This window comes from Erinaceus europaeus, chromosome 12, assembly GCF_950295315.1.
Source record: "Erinaceus europaeus chromosome 12, mEriEur2.1, whole genome shotgun sequence".
Lineage (NCBI taxonomy): Eukaryota > Metazoa > Chordata > Mammalia > Eulipotyphla > Erinaceidae > Erinaceus > Erinaceus europaeus.
The window spans coordinates 15,558,503-15,577,893 of NC_080173.1; the positions used below are offsets into that span (position 1 = coordinate 15,558,503).

Genomic DNA, 19,391 nt, shown 5'->3' on the forward strand with positions numbered 1-19,391 from the left:
AGAAATCATTTAAAAAGGACGTACAAAATAAACAAAGTTTCACACTGAAAAAAATTAACATTTTGAATTCTGATAATTTCAATTTTATTTTATAAGAGAGGTATAACACAAATAGTCAAGTTAGAGTTAAGTTTTTGTCAGAAAAAGCTCCAGCTCCTGGAAGTGCTGGTCACTAAACCTTGGGCCTTAGAGAGTCAGTTATGAAAGCTGTTTTCATGGCCACAACAGTATCTCCCCGGCTGCACAAACTCTTTTGGACCCAAATATTTCTTCCTAATGTTCAAGTAAAAACCGAGTACTTTACCAGCTAGAATGCTCTATTCTAATGAGAAACTAATAAAAATGGCTCTGTTCCATAACTGTAATTGTACATATAATCTGTATCTCATTAACTATCATCCGGATTTCATTTGATTATAGCAGTCATTTTAAACGTAAGCTGGTTTTGAATTCACGCTATTAAATATTAAACAGCAAGCGTAAGTGAGCACTGAGTATATCAACTGCAGACTTCATTTTCTATCATAGACGTCTATCTATTCTCCTTGTAAAGGTGACTGCAAAATTCCCAACTTATACGAGTTACCTACTAAATTTGATACTGTGTGTAGTTAGTCTGACACAATATCCTGCCCCACAAAGCAAAGCAATTAATGCCTGGACTCAAATCCAGCTTCTCCAACTTCAAAATCCTTTCCAGTGATTATTTTCTACCTTGGAAAACTACATGTAGTACTCATTCTTACTATCAATACTATGCTTTTTTCCTAGTCTAAGTTTTAGAAAGGTGAAAAGTATCATTCACATGAAAACAAACTTTTTGTTATTAAGGCCAAAAAAAAAAAAATCAATCTTATCTCAATATCAAAACCTAGTCAACCACCATTCTGCCAATATAATTCAGAGGAAATGAGAAATACACAACTTGGGGCCGGTTGGTGGCGCATCTGCACATATGTTACAGTGTGCAAGGACCCAGATTCAAGCCCCCGGTCCCCACTTGCAAGGGGAAAACTTTGCAAGTGGTGAAGCAGGGTTGCAGGTGTCTCTCTGTCTCTCTCTCTTCCTATTACCCCCTTCCCTCTCAATTTCTGGCTTTTTCAATCCAATAAATCAACCAATAAATAAAGATTAAAAAATCTTTTTTTAAAAAAGAGAAATACAGAACTTCTTTGATGATCATCAGGAAATTTCTTTAGATCTGAGATAGAGTAGCCCGAGTTAAAAAAAAAATGGGGGGTCGGGCGGTGGCGCAGTGGGTTAAGCACACGTGGCGCAAAGCGCAAGGACCGGTGTAGGGATCCCGGTTCGAGCCCCTGGCTCTCCACCTGTAGGGGAGTCGCTTCACAAGCAGTGAAGCAGGTCTGCAGGTGTCTATCTTTCTCTCCCCCTCTGTCTTCCCCATCTCTCTCCATTTCTCTCTGTCCTATCCAACAAGGAACAACATCAACAACGGTAATAATAATAACCACAACGAGGCTACAATAACAAGGGCAACAAAAGAGGGAAAAAATGGCCTCCGGGAGCAGTGGATTCATGGTGCAGGCACCGAGCCCAGCAATAACCCTGGAGGGAAAAAAAAAAAAAAAAAAAAAGTGGTCCAGGAGGTCATGCAGAGGCTAAGGCACTAGACTCTCAAGCATGAGGTCCCAAGTTTGATCTCCGGCAGCACATGTACCAGAGTGATGGCTGCTGGTTCTTTCTCTCCCCATATCTTTCTCATGAAAAATAAATAAATTCTTAAAAAAAATTTTTTAATGTGGAGTGAGAGAGTGACAAGAATTAACTCACTGAGGCTGTTAAGTCCCAGGTTAACCCCCCACTACCAGAAGCTAGAGCTGAGCAGTGCTCTAGGGAAAAGGAGATGGAGGAGGGCAATAAGGGAGAGAAGAGAGAGGAGGAGGAGAAGAGGAGAGAAGGAGAGGGAGGAAAAAATAACTCATCCAATAGAATGTGAGCTTTACCCATGCAAGGGGGCCTGGGTTATAGCCTAGACAGCACATGTGGGCACGACAGCACTGTCATTTCCAGCCCTCCTCTAAGTGAGTGAGTGAGAGAATGAATGAATCAACCTCTCTCTCTCTCTCTTGATAAACATAAAAAGTCACCCTAAAAGTGGTAGCAGTTTGCATGTGTGAGGCCCTGGTACAATCTCCATTTCTTTTTTTTCATTCCTATAAAAATAAGACATAACTGGAAATTTGTTAGCAATGATGGCCTATGATAAAATGAGTTTACACACTTTAAGCACAACCGGTCAAAAATCAGTTTACCAAATGTCCAATAGATGGCACTAAAACTTTATATAACACTCCCCTATCTTACCTGAACAGATTAATACAAACATTACTTGGGACATAAATGTCTGCTGGAAACATTAAACTACACTGTAAGGTCTCTTTACACAGTTTGTACTTTCTAACCTTGTAAATTAATACAAGAACCTACTAACAGCTAGAAATACTTGCTCACTTATACTTGATGAAGCAAATATATAATTAAAATCACATTAATAAGTGCAAGTAAAATAATATTTACAGTATTATAAAGACGAAATACGCCATAAACCAAGAACAAAAAGGTACGAGTTTAAAAGGAAACATAAGAATAAGCCACATAGCCGGGGGCTGTGTGGTGATGCACCTTGCTGAGTGCACGTTATAATGCGCAAGGACCCAGATTCAACCTACCGGTCCCCACTTGCAGGAAGGAAGCTTTTACAAGTGGCGAAGCAGTGCTGCAGGCATCAGTCTCTCTCCCTAACTCCCCCTGCCTCTCGACTTCTGGCTGTCCCTAGCCAGTAAGTAAAGATAGCAATTAAAAAAAAAAAAGTCTGATAAACAAATGTAAATGAAAATCTTACACCTGACATTTCCCCCCAAAAAAACTATGATGTGGCACATTCTAAGGTGCAGAAATTAGAAGTGTCTCTACTTACATACCGTGTAAAATAACCATGTAAAAGTTTCCATGACAAAGCAAAATCTGGTCAGTCAGCTACATTAAAATGTTTAGAAGATTATCATGCCGAAAGGAAATTAAGTTCTCTGAGCTGTGACCTACTCGAAGGTGATCTAAGAGATAATGCAACAAAGGGAGCTTTAGGTACTAGTGGTTGTGCACTTTCCCCAAATCGCCTCCTAAGTAGTCATGTTACTTTAGTTAACACAGTTTAAGTGCAACTTACTATTATTTTAGTAGCATTAAAGGGGTAAATTTTGTAAATCATTAATAAAAAGTAAAATTAGAAAGAAGGGGTAAGACTCAGTAACTACACTCAGACTCACCCCCCCACCCCTATCACTTAGGACATCAAAGGATCTTTCACAACTACTGGGAATACGTTACGCCTCTCAGAAACCTTCTCTGCGTACCACTACTGGAGTGAACTCTTAGCTACGAGCAATAGCTCCTTTCACGGTATCTACCAGCAGGTTTTCGTAAATGGTTCTGGTCTCTGTAAGCCCCTTCATTAGAATCCTTTGCACTGGGCGTAAAATGGCAGAAGGTATCATTTATTTGACCACTCCATTCAAGTTTCTATGTTTGTTAATTTTAGTTGTTGGTGTTTCTCACCTAAAATACTGTAACTTCACTTCTGGAGAGTAGCTAAAATCCATCGTCTCCTATAAAATTTTAAAGTTCAAGAGTAATTTTAAGAGAACATAACTAAATTTAAAAAATCAGTATTCAACCATATGTAATTCTATATACCATGCTCCATAGGCAAAATAAAGGTATAGAAATGTGGCTTTATTAATGGACAAATAAAAACACATACACACATAGACTCACACACAGAAATGTAAGTTAACCCATTATCTGTGATCTTGGGAGAACTACTGAGTTTCCACTCGAGGGAGATGGGAACACAAAACTCTAGTGGTAGGAACTGTGTGGAATTGTGCCCCTATTACCTTGTAATTTTGTAAATCACTAATAAAAAGTAGGTAAAAAAGAAATGTGTTTATTCCTTTTAATGATTTGTTCAACGAATCTGAGAACCCGAATGTGAACACAAATCTTCTGTTCTAGGTCTTATTTGGAAAAAGGCTACTGTCCAGATCCTTACTGCACTGTTCAGAGAATTAAACCAATAAGCAAAATGACAATTTCCACTTCAAAGAGGAAGTATTTATATGCTAAAAATACACTAAAGTAAATTGAGTGATTGTCTTTTATGGCATAATACTATGAAGCATCTAATACAAAAATTTTATTAATTAAAAGCAAAACCAAAAAGTTACAAATCCACAATTTATAAGTCAATAATATTCAAGTGTGCAATTTCACTGGAAATCAAAAAATAAGGAAGTATCACCCTATTTGAACTTATATACAAAGTATAAATGAATGCATCTTAGGAGGTCCCTCAGGCAATAAACAAAAAAATCTGTGTGCATATATACTATGGTCTAGCAATTCCATTTCTATAAATTAAACACCTACCTGGAAGTCAGAGTAATAAATTATAGCCTAGTAGAAAATAATGCAGCCATTTAAAATAAAATAAGCAAAAGGCATGGCTTTAAATGTACTTTGAAAGATATGAAACTTCTTCTAAAGGTAAATATAACTAGCAATATGCCATGGTTCTACTTTGGTTATATACTCCCATAACATTTAAAAAATCTTTTGAAAATTATGAACATCTACCATTTTATAATTGGAAAGATTGGGGGGGGGGGGTGCCTGGCCATGACACACCAGGTTAAGCACATATAGTACAAAGCACAAGGTCCGGACAAAGATCCTGGTTCAAGACCCAGCTCCTCACCTGCAAGGGGTCACTTTCACAAGCAGTGAAGCAGGTCTGCAGGTGTCTATCTCCCCTCCCCTCTCAGTTTCTGCCCTATTCAATTAAAAAAAAAAAGAAAAGAAAAATGGCCTCTAGGAGCAGTAGATTCATAGTGCAGGCACTGAGCCCCAACAATAACCCTGGATGCAAAAAAAAAAAAAAAAGATTATTTAGGAGGCCTGGTTATACAATGCGCAAGAACGGGGGGGGGGGGGGGTGTTGTATCACGTTCCCACCCCATCCCCGTTATATCTTGCATGGGAGAGTTTTTCAAGTGATAAAGTAGTACTGTCTTTATCTTCCCTTCCCTCTCAATTTTTGTCTTTATATTTATTAGTGTCTCTAGCCAATACATAAATACAGATAATTTTTAAAAACTAAAAAAAAGAGAAAGTAAAAAATCTAGGGGAGGGGTAATCAAAGCTTTCCCCCTATAGGTGGGGACCAGGAGGCTCAAAACCAGTTCCTTGTGCATTGTAATATGTGCGCTCAACCAGGCACACCACCACCAGGCCCCAATTTTTAATCTAGAGTGACAAAGCACCACTCTACTCCCATCCACCAAAAGGGGGTGGGGGTAATGACAGCTAACAGCCAGAGAACTGGCAGTGCACATGCACAAACCCCTGGCTTCATTCCCCTGTACCCACCCCAAACCTAGAATTGGTCATAGACAGTATTAGACAAAAAGAGGATAACTTAAAAATGGGAAATGAATGTAAAGCCACTCATAAATCAGATTCTGCGATTATGAGAAATGATTTGAAAAATGATTTTGCGATTTGAGAAATGATTTATAAACTGCTATCCTAAAAATTTAAGCTTAAAGTTTTTAAGTTCAACGTTACTTGTAGTTCAAAGATTAAAAAAAAAACAAACCTGTTTTTAAGGCAATTATGCTTAAGTATGCTCAGGCATTAAATGACTGCTCAAGTTGTTTCTGAAGTAGAAGTCAATTACCTGGTTTACAGACTAAGAAATTACAAAATTTAGATGTATTTAACATGTATGCTTAACTTATTTGAAAGAACTGGCATTTCAAAATCACAAGAATATTAGCTTATCAAGATATCACAAAACAGTGATACAATGTGACCTGCTTCTTAACTAATTCTTAACTAAATGTTATCCATGAAGGATGGGAGACAGCATAATAGTGATGCAAAAAGACTTTCATGCCTGCGGCTCTGAGGTTCCAGGTTCAATCTGCAGCAGCACCATAAGCCAGAGCTGAACAGTGCTGCATCTGTGTCTTTATCTCTGTATCTCTCATTAAAATAAAATTTTTAAATGTTATCTTTTTAAAATTAAAAGCATTTAAAAAAAACATGTCTTTTAGTTTTATTTATTATTTTTAACCAGACTACTGCTCAGCTCTGGCTTATGGTGGTGGGGAATTGAACCTGGGACTCTTATAAGACCGCAAATTAAAATAAAATAAAATAAAATAGGGAGTCAGGCAGTAGCACAGCAGGTTAAGCGCATGTGGTGCATGCAAAGCACAAGGAATGGCATAAGGATTTCGGTTCAAGCCCCTGGCTCTCCACCTGCAGGGGAGTCGCTTCAGGTCTGCAGGGGTCTCTCTCTCTCCCTCTCTTCCTCTCTATCTCCCCCCTTCTCTCTAAATTTCTCTCTGTCCTAACAATGGCGACATCAATAACAACAATAACTATAACAATAAAAAGGGCAACAAAAGGGAAAATAAATATATTAAAAAATTTGTATTTACAGAAAAAATATATACGTGGTCGAATAGTGCTTTCAACAGTACAACAAGGTACAGGGTAAAGATTTTTCCCCAATCCCTAAATCTTAAATGGCAACTATAATTGTTGGGCTTCAAAGGTAATTGCTCAAAGAGAGAATTTTCTAACACACATGAAACCCATGTATACAAATTTGATACTTTAACAAAAAATATTTATACTTAAAAGAGGAACATGACACATAACAAATGATTCTATGAATTACACTCTCATGTTATAAATCATAATTAAATATCTGAAGATTATGCTACCTACACCAGCCATAACTGACACCTCTACAAGTAAAACCTGCCCCTGAAGGCTTAACAGATCTACACTTCATTAAATTTGGTATTGTCACCTAGTACTCCAAATAGTTGATATCAAAACTAGTGGGAATAGATAGCATAACTGTTATGCAAAAAGACTCTAATGCCTAAGGTTTCAAAGTCCCAGGTTCAAGCCCTGCACCACCATAAAAGCCAGATCAGAACAGTGATCTGGCCCAAAAAAAAAAGTTTACTTGTTGGGAAGCCATGGTAGGCCCCAATAACTTTTAAATGTAAAGTCACTAAGTAAATGAATACATTCAGAAGTTGGCATTTTTCATCTTAAAAGAAATGTGACTTATCTCATTTGGGTTGTCAGAAAGGTCATGATGCAATTTTTTGCATAAGTAAATATGTCATGAGGGGCCAGGTGGCAGTACAACTGGCCGAGCAAACACTTTACAATACACAAAAGGACACAGGTTCAAGCCTCTAGTCCCCACCTCCCCACCTGTAGGAGGGAAGCTTCACTTTTTTTGTTTTAGTGATAAAACAGTACATGTGTGTCTGTCTGTCTCTCTCTCCCCCACTCCCTCCCCCAACTATCCTTTCCCTCTCAATTTCTGTCTCTACCCAAAGTAAAAAAAATATATATATATGTTTAAAAAGAATAAGCCATGACTTTTCTGACAACCCAATATATAGGTTCTAGACAAAGTATAGAGATGTATAATATCAAATGCAAAATGTTTGAAAGCATGAATATATAAATGACAAATTTTTCCACTGTCATACCCATTTAAACTTTAAATGCCACTGAAGCTCATACAGGAGATTCAAGTTAAAGAAACAAAGTATTTTAAATATTTATGTTACTCTAGACATAAAACTTATTCTAATGGATACTTAGTAGCAATAATGGATACTTAGTAGCAAATAACTATACACACCATAGTGTAAAGGAAAAAAAAAAAAAACTGCCAAGTTTTACTAAAGTTTTAAAGTAGTATTAAGTGCATACCCATTAAATCCAGTGACAATTTTCAGTATTCTCTCCTTCATTTCATCAAAGGGGATATATTCGACATTAGGGTTGGGGGGACCTCTTGGCTCAGGAGCTGAAGTTCTGAAATCATCCATCACTTTCTCCAGTTTGAAAATAAAATAGCCTTTAAATTGGGACCACTGAATCCTATAAACAGAAAAGGGGGGAAAAATACTATGTAGCTTTACAATACCTGAACACATAGCAGCAACACAAAAATTGCCTTAATGCTAGCAAAATTAATGTCTGAGACTAGTGAGAACGGTTCTGTTCAGTAGCAGGCACCATGCCTGAGCAGTGAGACTCAAAAGTTCCAACTTTCCCAACTCCTTACCCAAACGAAATTCAAATCTCTGATAAAAATCACTGAAATAAAAACTACTTCTGGTTAGAAATCCTATTGTGTACTAAATTCTATTCTTTACATTTAAAAACACTATTTAGTTTCGACTTTATCTACCTAAAAATCTAGCCAGGGAAATGACTCTGTTCCATTTTAGATAGACTAGAAATTGGTGAAGTTCACATAATTGAAGCAGTTGAGTCAGAATTAAGTCCATATACCAAGATCATACATAATATGCTAAGATCAACACAAAGACTAATAAGTTTCCTACCTTATATCTGTTATGTAACAAACTTTAGTTTTTCCTTTTTGCTTTCAAATATTACCCATACATTTTGTCATTTTAAAGGAAAATACTAAAGTAAGGAAATGAGGGAAAAGAAATTTAAAAAATAAGACACATTTCAAAGGCTCCACCCAATATGTCTAGAGTTTACTCAATACTAAAAATAAACATCTTTATCCCTGTCCCCTTACCATTTTATTAGTATAAGAAAATAACCTAAGTCCCAGGAGATGCAGGAGTCAGGAATAAACCATTTTCCTCAAGCAGACAGTACAAACCATCAGTGGCAGCATACAGATCCCTTATGCAGATGTCTACTTGAGCAAGAGGTACTGATCTGCACACAACTCTCCCATCCTATTCAACAACCTCGGCTGCCAGGGCTATTGCTTGGCAGTACGGTCCAAGAAGCCAGTATCATTTTTGTAAAAACAAAAATTGACTTTTCCACTGTGCTTACTCCCTTGCAAAAGCATAAGTGAGTAAAACTGATGGCACTCTAACACATCATCAAGGCAGTAGGAACCAAACTGTACTAGTTAATAGTCATCACTTTTTTTTTGACTCCAGGTTATTGCCAGGGCGAGGTACTGGCACTACAAATCCACTGTTCCTGATGGCTATTTTCCTTTTTTTTTAATTGGACAGAGCAGAGAGAGATTGAGAGGGGAGGGGGGAGACAGAGAGGGAGTGAGAAAGATAGACACCTGCAGACCTGCTTCACTGCTTGTGATGATGCATCCTCCCTGCAGGTGGGGAGCCAGGTGCTCAAACTGAGATCCTTGTACTTAGTGCTATGTGTGCTTAACCGGGTGTCACCACCCCGCCTCCGGTTAGAACTTTTTCACCATCACAAATTCACTTTAAATTAAATGAAAATTTATTACATCTCAACCCTAAACTACACATCTTTTTTAATTTTCTAGGTAACAAAATGTCTTTGTAAAGGACTGCTACTGTATACCAAACACTATGGCTATCTCAAGAACAGCTGGATATTACTGTTGCTTAAAGTAGCTCCTAATTGTAACTGAGTCTCCCCCCGCCTTTTTTTTTTTTTTTTTTTGAGCCAGGGCTTTCTGCTCGTATGATCTCTGGTCCATGTATCCACATCTACCTATGTAGCTTGGGAGTGGGGGAGAGGGAGATAGCCACAGCCCCGAAGCTCAGCTCCCTCTAGTGCCCTGATACTTCCAATGTGGTGCTAGGGCTCAAACCTGGGCCACATCTAATGGCAAAGCACAAGCTCTACCCAGTGAACTCTCTCTCTCTAGCCCCTCATTCAGTCATAGTTTACTTGCAAGAGCTATGAAACAGTGGCCGGGGAGGTGGCACAATGGATAAAGTATCCTGAGTTCAATCCCCACCAACACATGTACCAGAGTGATGTTCTGGCTTTTGTTCTCTCTCCTCTCTCTTTCATTAACAAAGAAATAAAATCTTAAAAAAAAAAAAAAAAGCTTTGAAATAATTAATGCTCTATCTACATCAGAAGAACTTGGCATATATCATCTCAAAAATAAAATAAGTAAGCCTATCCTTTCAAGAGAAGTAATTGAAATATTTGTGGTCAATAATAAAGTCTGAAATACAGAACAAAAACCTCAGTCTAGAACTGTTCCTGAAAGCTTAGATATTCCTGATACTATAGGACACCTAAAGAAGAAGCAACAATACATTAAAAGGAGGAGGAGGAGGTGTGGGCCATGACACACCTGGTTGAGCATACATATTACCAAGCACAAGGACACAGGTTCGAGTCCCCAGTCCCACCTGCGGGGGGAGGGGAGGGTGGAAAAGGAGCTTCACAAGCAATGAAGCAGTGCTGTAGCTGTCTCTCCCTCTCCCCATTCACTCTCAATTTATCTGTCTCATCAAAATAAAAACTAACAACAAAAAACTAGTAACAAGTATAAAAAGGCAATTAAAGTAATGGGAGAAAAGTCTTAACGGAAATATAAATCACATTTTATGTCAACCACAAAAGAAATGTAACCACAGTAAGATAGAACTCCACATTCAAAATTAACATTTAGCCACAAACAAGTAAATAACAAGTATCAGCTAGTAAGGATGTAAAAAAGCAGAAGCCATGCAGTGGCACACCTGGGTAAGCACACATATTACAGTGCATAAGGACCTAGGTTCAAGCCCCTGGTCCCCACCTGCAGGGGGAAAGTTTTATGAGTGGTGAAGCAAGGCTGCAGGTGTGTCTGTCTCTTTTCTATCTTCCTGCACCCCAAATCTTTGCCTCTATCCAATAGTAAAATAATTTAAAGTAAAATTTAAAAAAATAAGGAAATGTGGGGGAGTCAGGCGGTAGCTCAACAGGTTAAGTGGATGTGGCGCAAAGCACAAGAACCAGCTTAAGGATGCCGGTTCGAGCCCCTGGCTCCCCACCTGCAGGGGAGTCGTTTCACAGACGGTGAAGCAGGTCTGCAGGTGTCTATCTTTTTCTCCCCCCTTCTGTCTTCCCCTCCTCTCTCCATTTCTCTCTGTCCTATCCAACAACATCAATAACAACAACAACTATAACAATAAAACAACAAGGGCAACGAAAGGGAATAAATATTAAAAAAATGAAAAAAAAGGAAATATGGATAGCCAGGTGTTGGTGTAAGCATGGCATGCACAATGAGATGATATTTAGCCTTATAAGAAAATTCAATATTAGTTTATCTTGAAGACAGGTACTTCTTGTTAAGTCAGACAAAAAGCTAAATGTTTTGTGATTCTATATACTCTAGGTATCTAAAAATAGTCAAATACAGAAAAAAACAATGGAAAGATACCCTATGTTCACAGATCAGAAGAATTAACATCAACATGACTACTCAGAGCCGTATACTGATTTGATGCAATCTCCTTCAAGGTCACAAGAAACATAAGAGAAGACAACAAAAACTACAAAAGTTTCAGAAAATACCCAGGATCAACAAAACAATCCTGGAAAAAAGAACAGGCTGGAGGCATCACACTCCCATATCTGAAACTATATTATAATCAAAACTGCCTGATAGTGAGGGGAAAAAAAAATAGACACACTGACCAGTGGAACAGAACTGCGTGCCCAGAAACAAGCCCCCACACCTATGGACATCTAATTTTTGACAAGGGAGCCCAAAATATTGAATGGAGAAATTAGAATCTCTTCAGCAAGTTATGCTGGGGAATCTGCATTGAAAAATGCAGAAGACTGAAATTGGACCGCTGCATTGCACAGCAAAGTAAACTCCAAACTGATCAAGGGTTTGGATGTTAAACCAGACACCATCAAATATTTAAAGGAAAACATTGGCAGAAGCTCTTTTCATTCTGTTTTAAAGGTGACTTCAATAACTTGTCTACTCAAAAGGAAAACAAAAAACAAGCCTATGGGACTACATCATCATACTGGATAGCCTCTGCACAGCAGAAGAAAACGCCACCCACAGAGAGACTCCCCACAGAATGGGGAAGAGCGCCACATGGTAATGAGTGTGTTCTACTGCGCGCGCGAGCCACCATAACACACTTGGTAAAAGGCGGCACGCTGCTTAACAGGGAAGAGAAGCAAATCAGAAAAGTAATAGTACTAGACGTCCAAATCAAAACAACCATGGTCAAAAAAGTAAGAATACAGAAAATGGAGGCAAGTAGGGTGAGCAGTGGCACACCCAGGGGAAAGTCAGATGGCACAAGGACCAGGGTCCAAGGCCCTAGTTCCCATCTACACAGTGAGAGCAGTGCTGTGCCTGCCTCTCTCTCTCTCTTCCCTTCTCTTAATTTCTCTCTGCTTCTATCCACAATAAGTAAGTAAATAAAGTAAAAAGAAAAGAAAATGGAGAATCAAAAAAATATCAGCATTGGGAAGAAGAGTGACCCAGGCAGTGCTAACGGGAATGTAAAGTGCCACAGCAATTGTGGAAAAGGTTTTCAAACGGTTAAATGAAACCGCCATATGGTGCGGCAATTCTACTCGTAGCAAAACAGATACTTGAATACTAATGTTCACAGCAACATCGTTCATGACAGTCTACAGGTGGAACCAACTAAACCAGAGCGAGCCCACACATGTATAATATACATATGGAGAGACATCTACCTACATATTATTTATTATTATTACTATTTTTTGCCTCCAGGGTTATCGCAGGAACGCAGTGCCTGCACTATGATCCACTGCTCCTGGAGGCCATTTTTTTTCCCTTTTGTTGCCCTTGTTGTTTACTGTTATTGTTGCTACTGTTGTTACTACTGTCATTGTTAGATAGGACAGAGAGAAATGGAGAGAGATGGGGAAGATAAGAGGGGTATAGACACCTGCAGACCTGCTTCACCACCTGTGAAGCGACCTCCACCCCCACAGGTGGGGAGCCGGTGGCTTGAACCAGGATCTTATGCCAGTCCCTGCGCTTTGTGCCACATGCGCTTAACCCATTGCGCTACCACCACCTGGACCCCTACATATTATTCAGCCTAAAAAGGAAATCCTGACAAAACGTACAGTACAGATGAACTCTGAGACAATTATATTTAATGTCATAAACTAGACAGAAAAGAAAAAAATAGCATGGCACCATTTGTAAGTGGCTGGAAAAGGTAAATCAAAGTCAGAAAGCAGAATGGTGATTCTCAGGGGCTAGGAGAAGGGGAGAATGAAAAGTCTACTGCTTAATGGGTTTAGAATTTCTGTTGAAGTGACAGGGAAAAGACCTAAAAATGGATATTGGTGATGGTCAGATGAATACTGTAAATACTGTAAAAGTACTTAATTTAATGCAACTGAGTTACACTTAAAATGGCTATATGTCAATTATATTTGAGCAGGGCAGGAGAAAATGGTTAAATGACATATTTTGTTGTTTCTTTTACCACAATAAAAATATTCAGGGGCCAGGTGATAGTGCACCTGCTGAGTGCTCACGTTACAATTCACAAGGATCACAGTTCAAGCCCTCAGTCCCCACCTGCAGGGGGATCACTTCACAGGTAGTGAAGCAGGTCTGCATCTTTCTCTCCCCCTCCTCTCTCGATTTCTCTCTGTCCTATCCAGCAACAGCAGCAACAACAAAGGCAACAAAAAGGAAAAAATAACCAAGGACGGGGGGTAGGGTGGGGGGGATAACGGGACACAACACGACTACTCCATGGATAGCAGAAGAGTGTAGATAAGTGTCTCCTCTTATCTACAATTAACTAATTATGTTACCAGAGCACTGCTCAGCTCTGATTTATGGTAGCTTGGGGGACTGAACCTGGGGCTTTGGAGCCTTAGGCATTAGTTTATTTATATAACCATAATACTATCTCCTCCACCCTAAAATTTAAAAATCATCATCATAATAAATAATAGCTTGTGGCCTGAGAAAAATACAATGGATTAAGTGTTGGACTCTCAAGAATGAGGTCCTGAGTTAAATCCCCATTACTGCATGTGCCAGAGTGATGTTCTGGTTCCCTCTGCTTTTCTCTCATACATTGTTGAGCCCCAGTGATAATCCTGGTGGCAAAAAAAAAAAAAAAAAAGTACCTGTCTCGGGGAAATGTGAAACTGTTCTGTTCCAGTGTATAACAATATCCAGCAAATCAACATTTGCTGAATATAAATGTATTTATTGTCCTAAGAAAGCCACCTGGAGTAGATTCCAAAAGTTCGATTGGGTTTAAATGTCAGTTCAGCTACTTTTTCACTGGTTGTGAGCTAAGACCTTCATTTTAACTCGAGTAAGAGGAAGAGTAAGGGTTTTTAAATCACTTGTATGGCATGATGCTTATATTGTACGACACGGCAGCAGATAGAACAGATTAGGAGAGGCAAGCTAAACTGCAGTTATGGAGGGGGGAAGAGCTTTCTATAAAGAAACTAAGAAAGGTTGATATAAGAAACGTCTATAGAAATACTGCCCAGGGTCTTCCGTGAATCTTGATGTCCACCACCACTAACACGATCACATTCTCATTCCCTCCTACCCTCAAATCCCAAAACACCCTCCTCAGAGATTTTACTTAACTCCCCATTCAGATACATTCCACAGGACAAAGTTCTGATTTCTCTCTTCCCTCTTGGAAAACCAAAGAATCATAGGATCTTTCTAAATTCAAACTTCTATGCATTAAAGCAAGACACACTCTGATTTATTCCAACTTACTATCATACCCCCATATTTTTTCCTTTTTATTCCTTGCTCATTCTTCCTTCTGTTCCTTCAGCCTGAACTGAATTGCTTCTAAGTTTTTCTCCAGTTCTCTTTTATCAGAAACCAATTTCATTATTATTATTGTAGTAATGTTACCTGGGATTTATTGCTGGGGCTCTGACTGCACAATGAATCCACTGCTCCTGGCAAAATTTTTTTTTTTAGATAGGACAGAGAGAAAACTATGAAGGGGGTGGGGGAGACAGACAGACACACACACAGAGTGACAGAGACAGATCTGCAGCACTGTTTACAGCTAGTGAAACTTCCCCCCTGCAGGTAAGGGAGGGCCTAGGTTTGAACCCCCATCTGTGTGCATGGTACCATGTACACTCTACCTCAACCTGAAGTGCCCCACTACCAGGCCCCTCAACTCCCTACTCTACTGCTCCCAAAGCATTGTTTACAGCTTCCTAAAAGCAACTATTACCTTCAGCCCCAGACTATAACCACTAGTTCTACTAATAATAAGTCAAGAATCCTGCAACAAAATTTATCTTTGGGGAGGAAACTGTTTTTGTTATGTAACACTATGAGGGGCCAGACAGTGATACACCTGGTTGAGTGCACATGCTATAAAGTGCAAGGACTCAGGTTCAAGCCCCAGGCCCCACCTTCAGGGGGAAAGCTTCACAAGTGGTGAAGCAGTGCTGCAGGTGTCTGTTTCTCTCCCTATCTCCCTACTCCCCTCTTGATTTGTCTCTACCGAAATAAATAAGTTTTTTAAAAATGTAAAAACAGGGAGTTGGGTGGTAGCACAGCGGGTTATGTGCATGTGGCACAAAGTACAAGGACTGGCATATGGATTCCGGTTCAAGCCCCCCGGCTCCCCACCTGCAGGGGAGTCACTTCACAGGCGGTGAAGCAGGTGTGCAGGTCTCTCTCTTTCTCTCCCCCGTCTTCCCCTCCTCTCTCCATTTCTCTCTGTCCTATCCAACAATGATTATATCAATAACAAGTACAACAACAATGAAAAACAAGGAACAAAAGGGAAAATAAATAAAAAACATAAAAAATGTAAAAACACTTTGATACTAACTCCGCAAAAGTTACAGCCTTAAGAAATTGTAAAGCAGTTCTGGAAAATGTCTCAGCTGACAGAATGCAGGGTGTGTATGCCTGAAGCTCAATTCTACCCCTGGCACTATCTGGGGCCTAACACCCCACTTCATGCCAAACAAAATTAACCCGCATATAGTAAATCTTGGGAGGTAGAAAGGGGAACTTTGGTGTTGGTGTGTGGAACTCTACGCTATAATCTTACAATCTTGTAACCTACTATTAATAACAAATAAGAAATATCTTCTAAAAGGGCTGGGTAAGATAGCTCATCTAGGAGAGTGCCTGCTTGCAGTGAACTGGGGCTAAAGCGTCAGCACCTCCATATGCCTCTGTGATAAGCTGGTCCAGACTGCAGACACAATAATGCAGTGAAGACCTCACCCGTGCAGTTTCTGTACTCCTCCACTAAGTGACCGCTCTCCAAGTGCCCAGTTTCATTTTAATGTTCTATACCTTACTTTAGGGGACTCAGAGGGAGTTTGACTAGTAGAGCCTGAACTTTACCAGGTGCAAGTCCTAGCACCATATGGGAACAACACAGATGTAGGAGCAGTGCTACAGTATTACCTTTCTCTCTTCCTCTAAATAAAATTAAAACATTGGGACTGGGAGGCCACTTGTTGCTGATGTCATTGCATGCTCATAAAGTTGATTCCTTGATATCACAATAAAAAAAAAATTCACAGGGACTCAGGCGGTAGCGCAGCAAGTTAAGCGCACGTGGCACAAAGCACAGGGACGGGTGTAAGGATCCCAGTTAGAGCCCCCGGCTCCCCACCTGCAGGGGAGTCTCTTCATAAGCGGTGAAGCAAGTCTTCAGGTATCTTATCTTTTTCTCCCCCTCTGTCTTCCCCTCCTCTCTCCATCTGTCTATCTCCCCCCCCGTCTTCCCCTCCTCTCTCCGTTTCTCTCTGTCCTATCCAACAATGACATCAATAACAACAATAATAACTACAACAATAAAACAACAAGGGCAATAAAAGTGAATGAATAAATAAGTATTTAAAAAACCAAAATTCAAATACATGGGACCAGGCAGTGGTGCACCTGGTTAAGTGCACATTACACAGTGTATAAAGACCTTGGTTCAAGCCCTCAGTCCCCCCCCACACACACCTACAGGAGGAAGCTTCATGAAAAACAAAAAAAGCCTTGGGGGTCGGGTGGTAGCACAGCGGGTTAAGTGCATGTGGCGCAAAGCGCAAAGACCAGCTAAGAATCCTGGTTCAAGCCCCCGGCTCCCCACCTGCAGGGGAGTCACTTCACAGGCGGTGAAACAGGTCTGTAGGTGTCTATCTTGCTCTCCCCCCCATCTCTCTGCATTTCTCTCTGTCCTATCCAACAACAAACGACATCAAGAACAACAATAACAACAGGGCAGCAAAAGGGGGAAAAAAAAGGCCTCCAGGAGCAGTGGATTCATGGTGCAGGCACCAAGCCCCAGCAATAACCCTGGAGGCAAAAAAAAAAAAAAAAGCCTCATGGTGAAACAATGCTGCAGGTGTGTTTCTCCTTTCCCTCAGGAACCCTGTCTCTACACAATCAATCAATCAATCAATCAATAACATGGGTATAGGAGATAGCATCATTCTGATGTCTCTCCCTCATAAAAATAAAATCTTTTTTAAACTTAAAAAACACCTTTAGGAAGCCGGGCATTAGCGCAGAGGGTTAAGCGCATGTGGCGCAAAGTACAAGGACCAGTATAAGGATCCCGGTTCAAGCCCCTGGCTCTCCACCTGCAGGGGAGTCGCTTCACTGGTGGTAAAAGCAGGTCTCCCCGTTTTCCCCTCCTCTCTCCATTTCTCTCTGTCCTATCCAATAATGACGACATCAGTAAGGCCAACAATAACTACAACAATGGCAACAAAAGAGGGAAAAAAAAAAAAAAAACACCTTTAGTGGTCAGGGAAGTGGTGCAGTGGATAAAGCATTGAATTCTCAAACATTAGGTCCCGAGTTCAATCCCCAGTAGTACATGTATCAAAGTGATGTCTGGTTCTTTCTCTCTCCTCCTCCTCTATCTTTCTCATTAATAAATAAATAAATTAAAAAATTAAACACCTTTAATCATGAATAAGGATATAATTTTACTTTTTTAATATTAATTAAATTAATTAAATTTTTTTTAACCAGAGCACTGCTCAGCTCTGGTTTATGGGGCTGTGGGGGATTGAACCTGAAGGATACAATTTTCCACAAGTATCCCTCTGAAATTGTTTCTTGATTCTGTCAAGAACCTGCAGCCAAATTTGAGATGTACTTTCTCTCATCTCCCCAACTCCATTCTCTAATCATCTCTTACAGCCAGTCAACCTGAAACCTCATGCAGCAACACGCCAAAGTCGTATATACTGAGATAGCTTCAAACCCCGGGCTAGTTCTAGTCCTCTTTCCACACTTTCATTTCCATGTGACACAATGATGGGAGGATCTCAATTTTTAATAAAATCATTTATAATTTAGCTCTAAGTTAGGGGTCAGAAAATAGCTTGCCCAGTAGGATGAGCATCTTACCATGCATGAGGAGCTAAACTTGAGCCCTAGAATTACATGACAACACTACAGATGGTTCCATTAGCTCACTGGATGGTAAAGCAATGCAGAGGTGCCAATTCCCCCTGTACTGCATTAACAGAGTGATTTATACTCTGGTTCTCCCAGCAGCAAATAAACCTTTTTAAAAAATTCAAGTGAATACAAATATAGAACTAAATACAGGGGCTGGGCAGTGGCACAGCTGAGCACACACATTACTATGAACAAGGATCCAAGCTTGAGCCCCCACTCCCACCTGTAAGGAGGATACTTCATGAGCAGTAAAGTAGGTCTGCAGGTATCTCTTTCCCCTCTTGATTTCTCTTTCATATCAAATTTAGAGACAGGAAAAAAGAAAGAAAGAAAGAAAGAAAGAAAGAAAGAAAGAAAGAAAGAAAGAAAGAAAGAAAAAAGGCCAGTAGGAATGGTAGATTCATAGTGTCAGCACCAAGACCCAGTGATAACCCTGTTGGGACAACAAAGAGAACTAAATACGAATTTTTAAAAATATTTATTTATTTATTCCCTTTTGTTGCCCTTGTTGTGTTATCATTGTTGTATTGTTGTTGTTACTGCTGTCATCATTGTTGGTTAGGACAGAGAGAAGTGGAGAGAGATGGGGAAGACAGAGAGGGGGAAAGATAGACACTTGCAGACCTGCTTCACCACCTGTGAAGCGACTCCGCTGCAGGGGGGGAGCCGGGGGCTCGAACCGGGATCCTTATGCCAGTCCTTGTGCTTTGCGCCACCTGCGCTTAACCTGCTGTGCCACCGCCCGACCCCCCTAAATACGAATTTTAAGGAAAACTACACACTTCAAAAATCTCAACATTTCCAATTAATGTTGCTTCCGATTTACTGTCAAGTCTTATGAGCTTAAGTAAACAGAATTGCTCAAATTAAATATTTTTAGTTAAAAGTAGGTAGTATTCAAAATGGATTTTTAAGATAGAGAAATCTTGGGCGGGGTAGATAGCAAAATGGTTATGTAGAGATTCTCATGCCTGAGGCTCAGAGTCCCAGGTTCAATCCCCTGCACCACCCTAAGGCAGAGCTGAACAGTGCCCTGGTTAAAAAAGAAAGAAATCTTATGGGATGATCTCACTCTCAGCCCGAAGTTGAA

At 39.9% G+C, this 19,391-nt stretch overlaps 1 protein-coding gene across 3 annotated transcripts in view; it reads right to left on the reverse strand.

The window, feature by feature from the left end:
- The window catches only part of PPP4R2 (protein phosphatase 4 regulatory subunit 2), a 43,563-nt gene that overhangs the window by 13,526 nt on the left and 10,646 nt on the right, over window positions 1–19,391 (reverse strand). Inside the window, exons 1-2 of one of the 3 annotated variants that reach the window (XM_060202858.1) lie at window positions 7,834–7,971; window positions 3,577–3,626 (exon numbers count right to left, since the gene is read on the reverse strand). The exons of 1 other annotated variant lie outside the window; for it this stretch is intronic. In XM_060202858.1, the coding sequence (XP_060058841.1) occupies window positions 3,577–3,620 (44 nt within the window). In that variant the 5' untranslated portion in view covers window positions 3,621–3,626; window positions 7,834–7,971. Of the gene's footprint in view, window positions 1–3,576; window positions 3,627–7,833; window positions 8,005–19,391 lie in introns of those variants that run through there. One more of the 3 variants, XM_007535560.3, reaches the window with a different exon arrangement.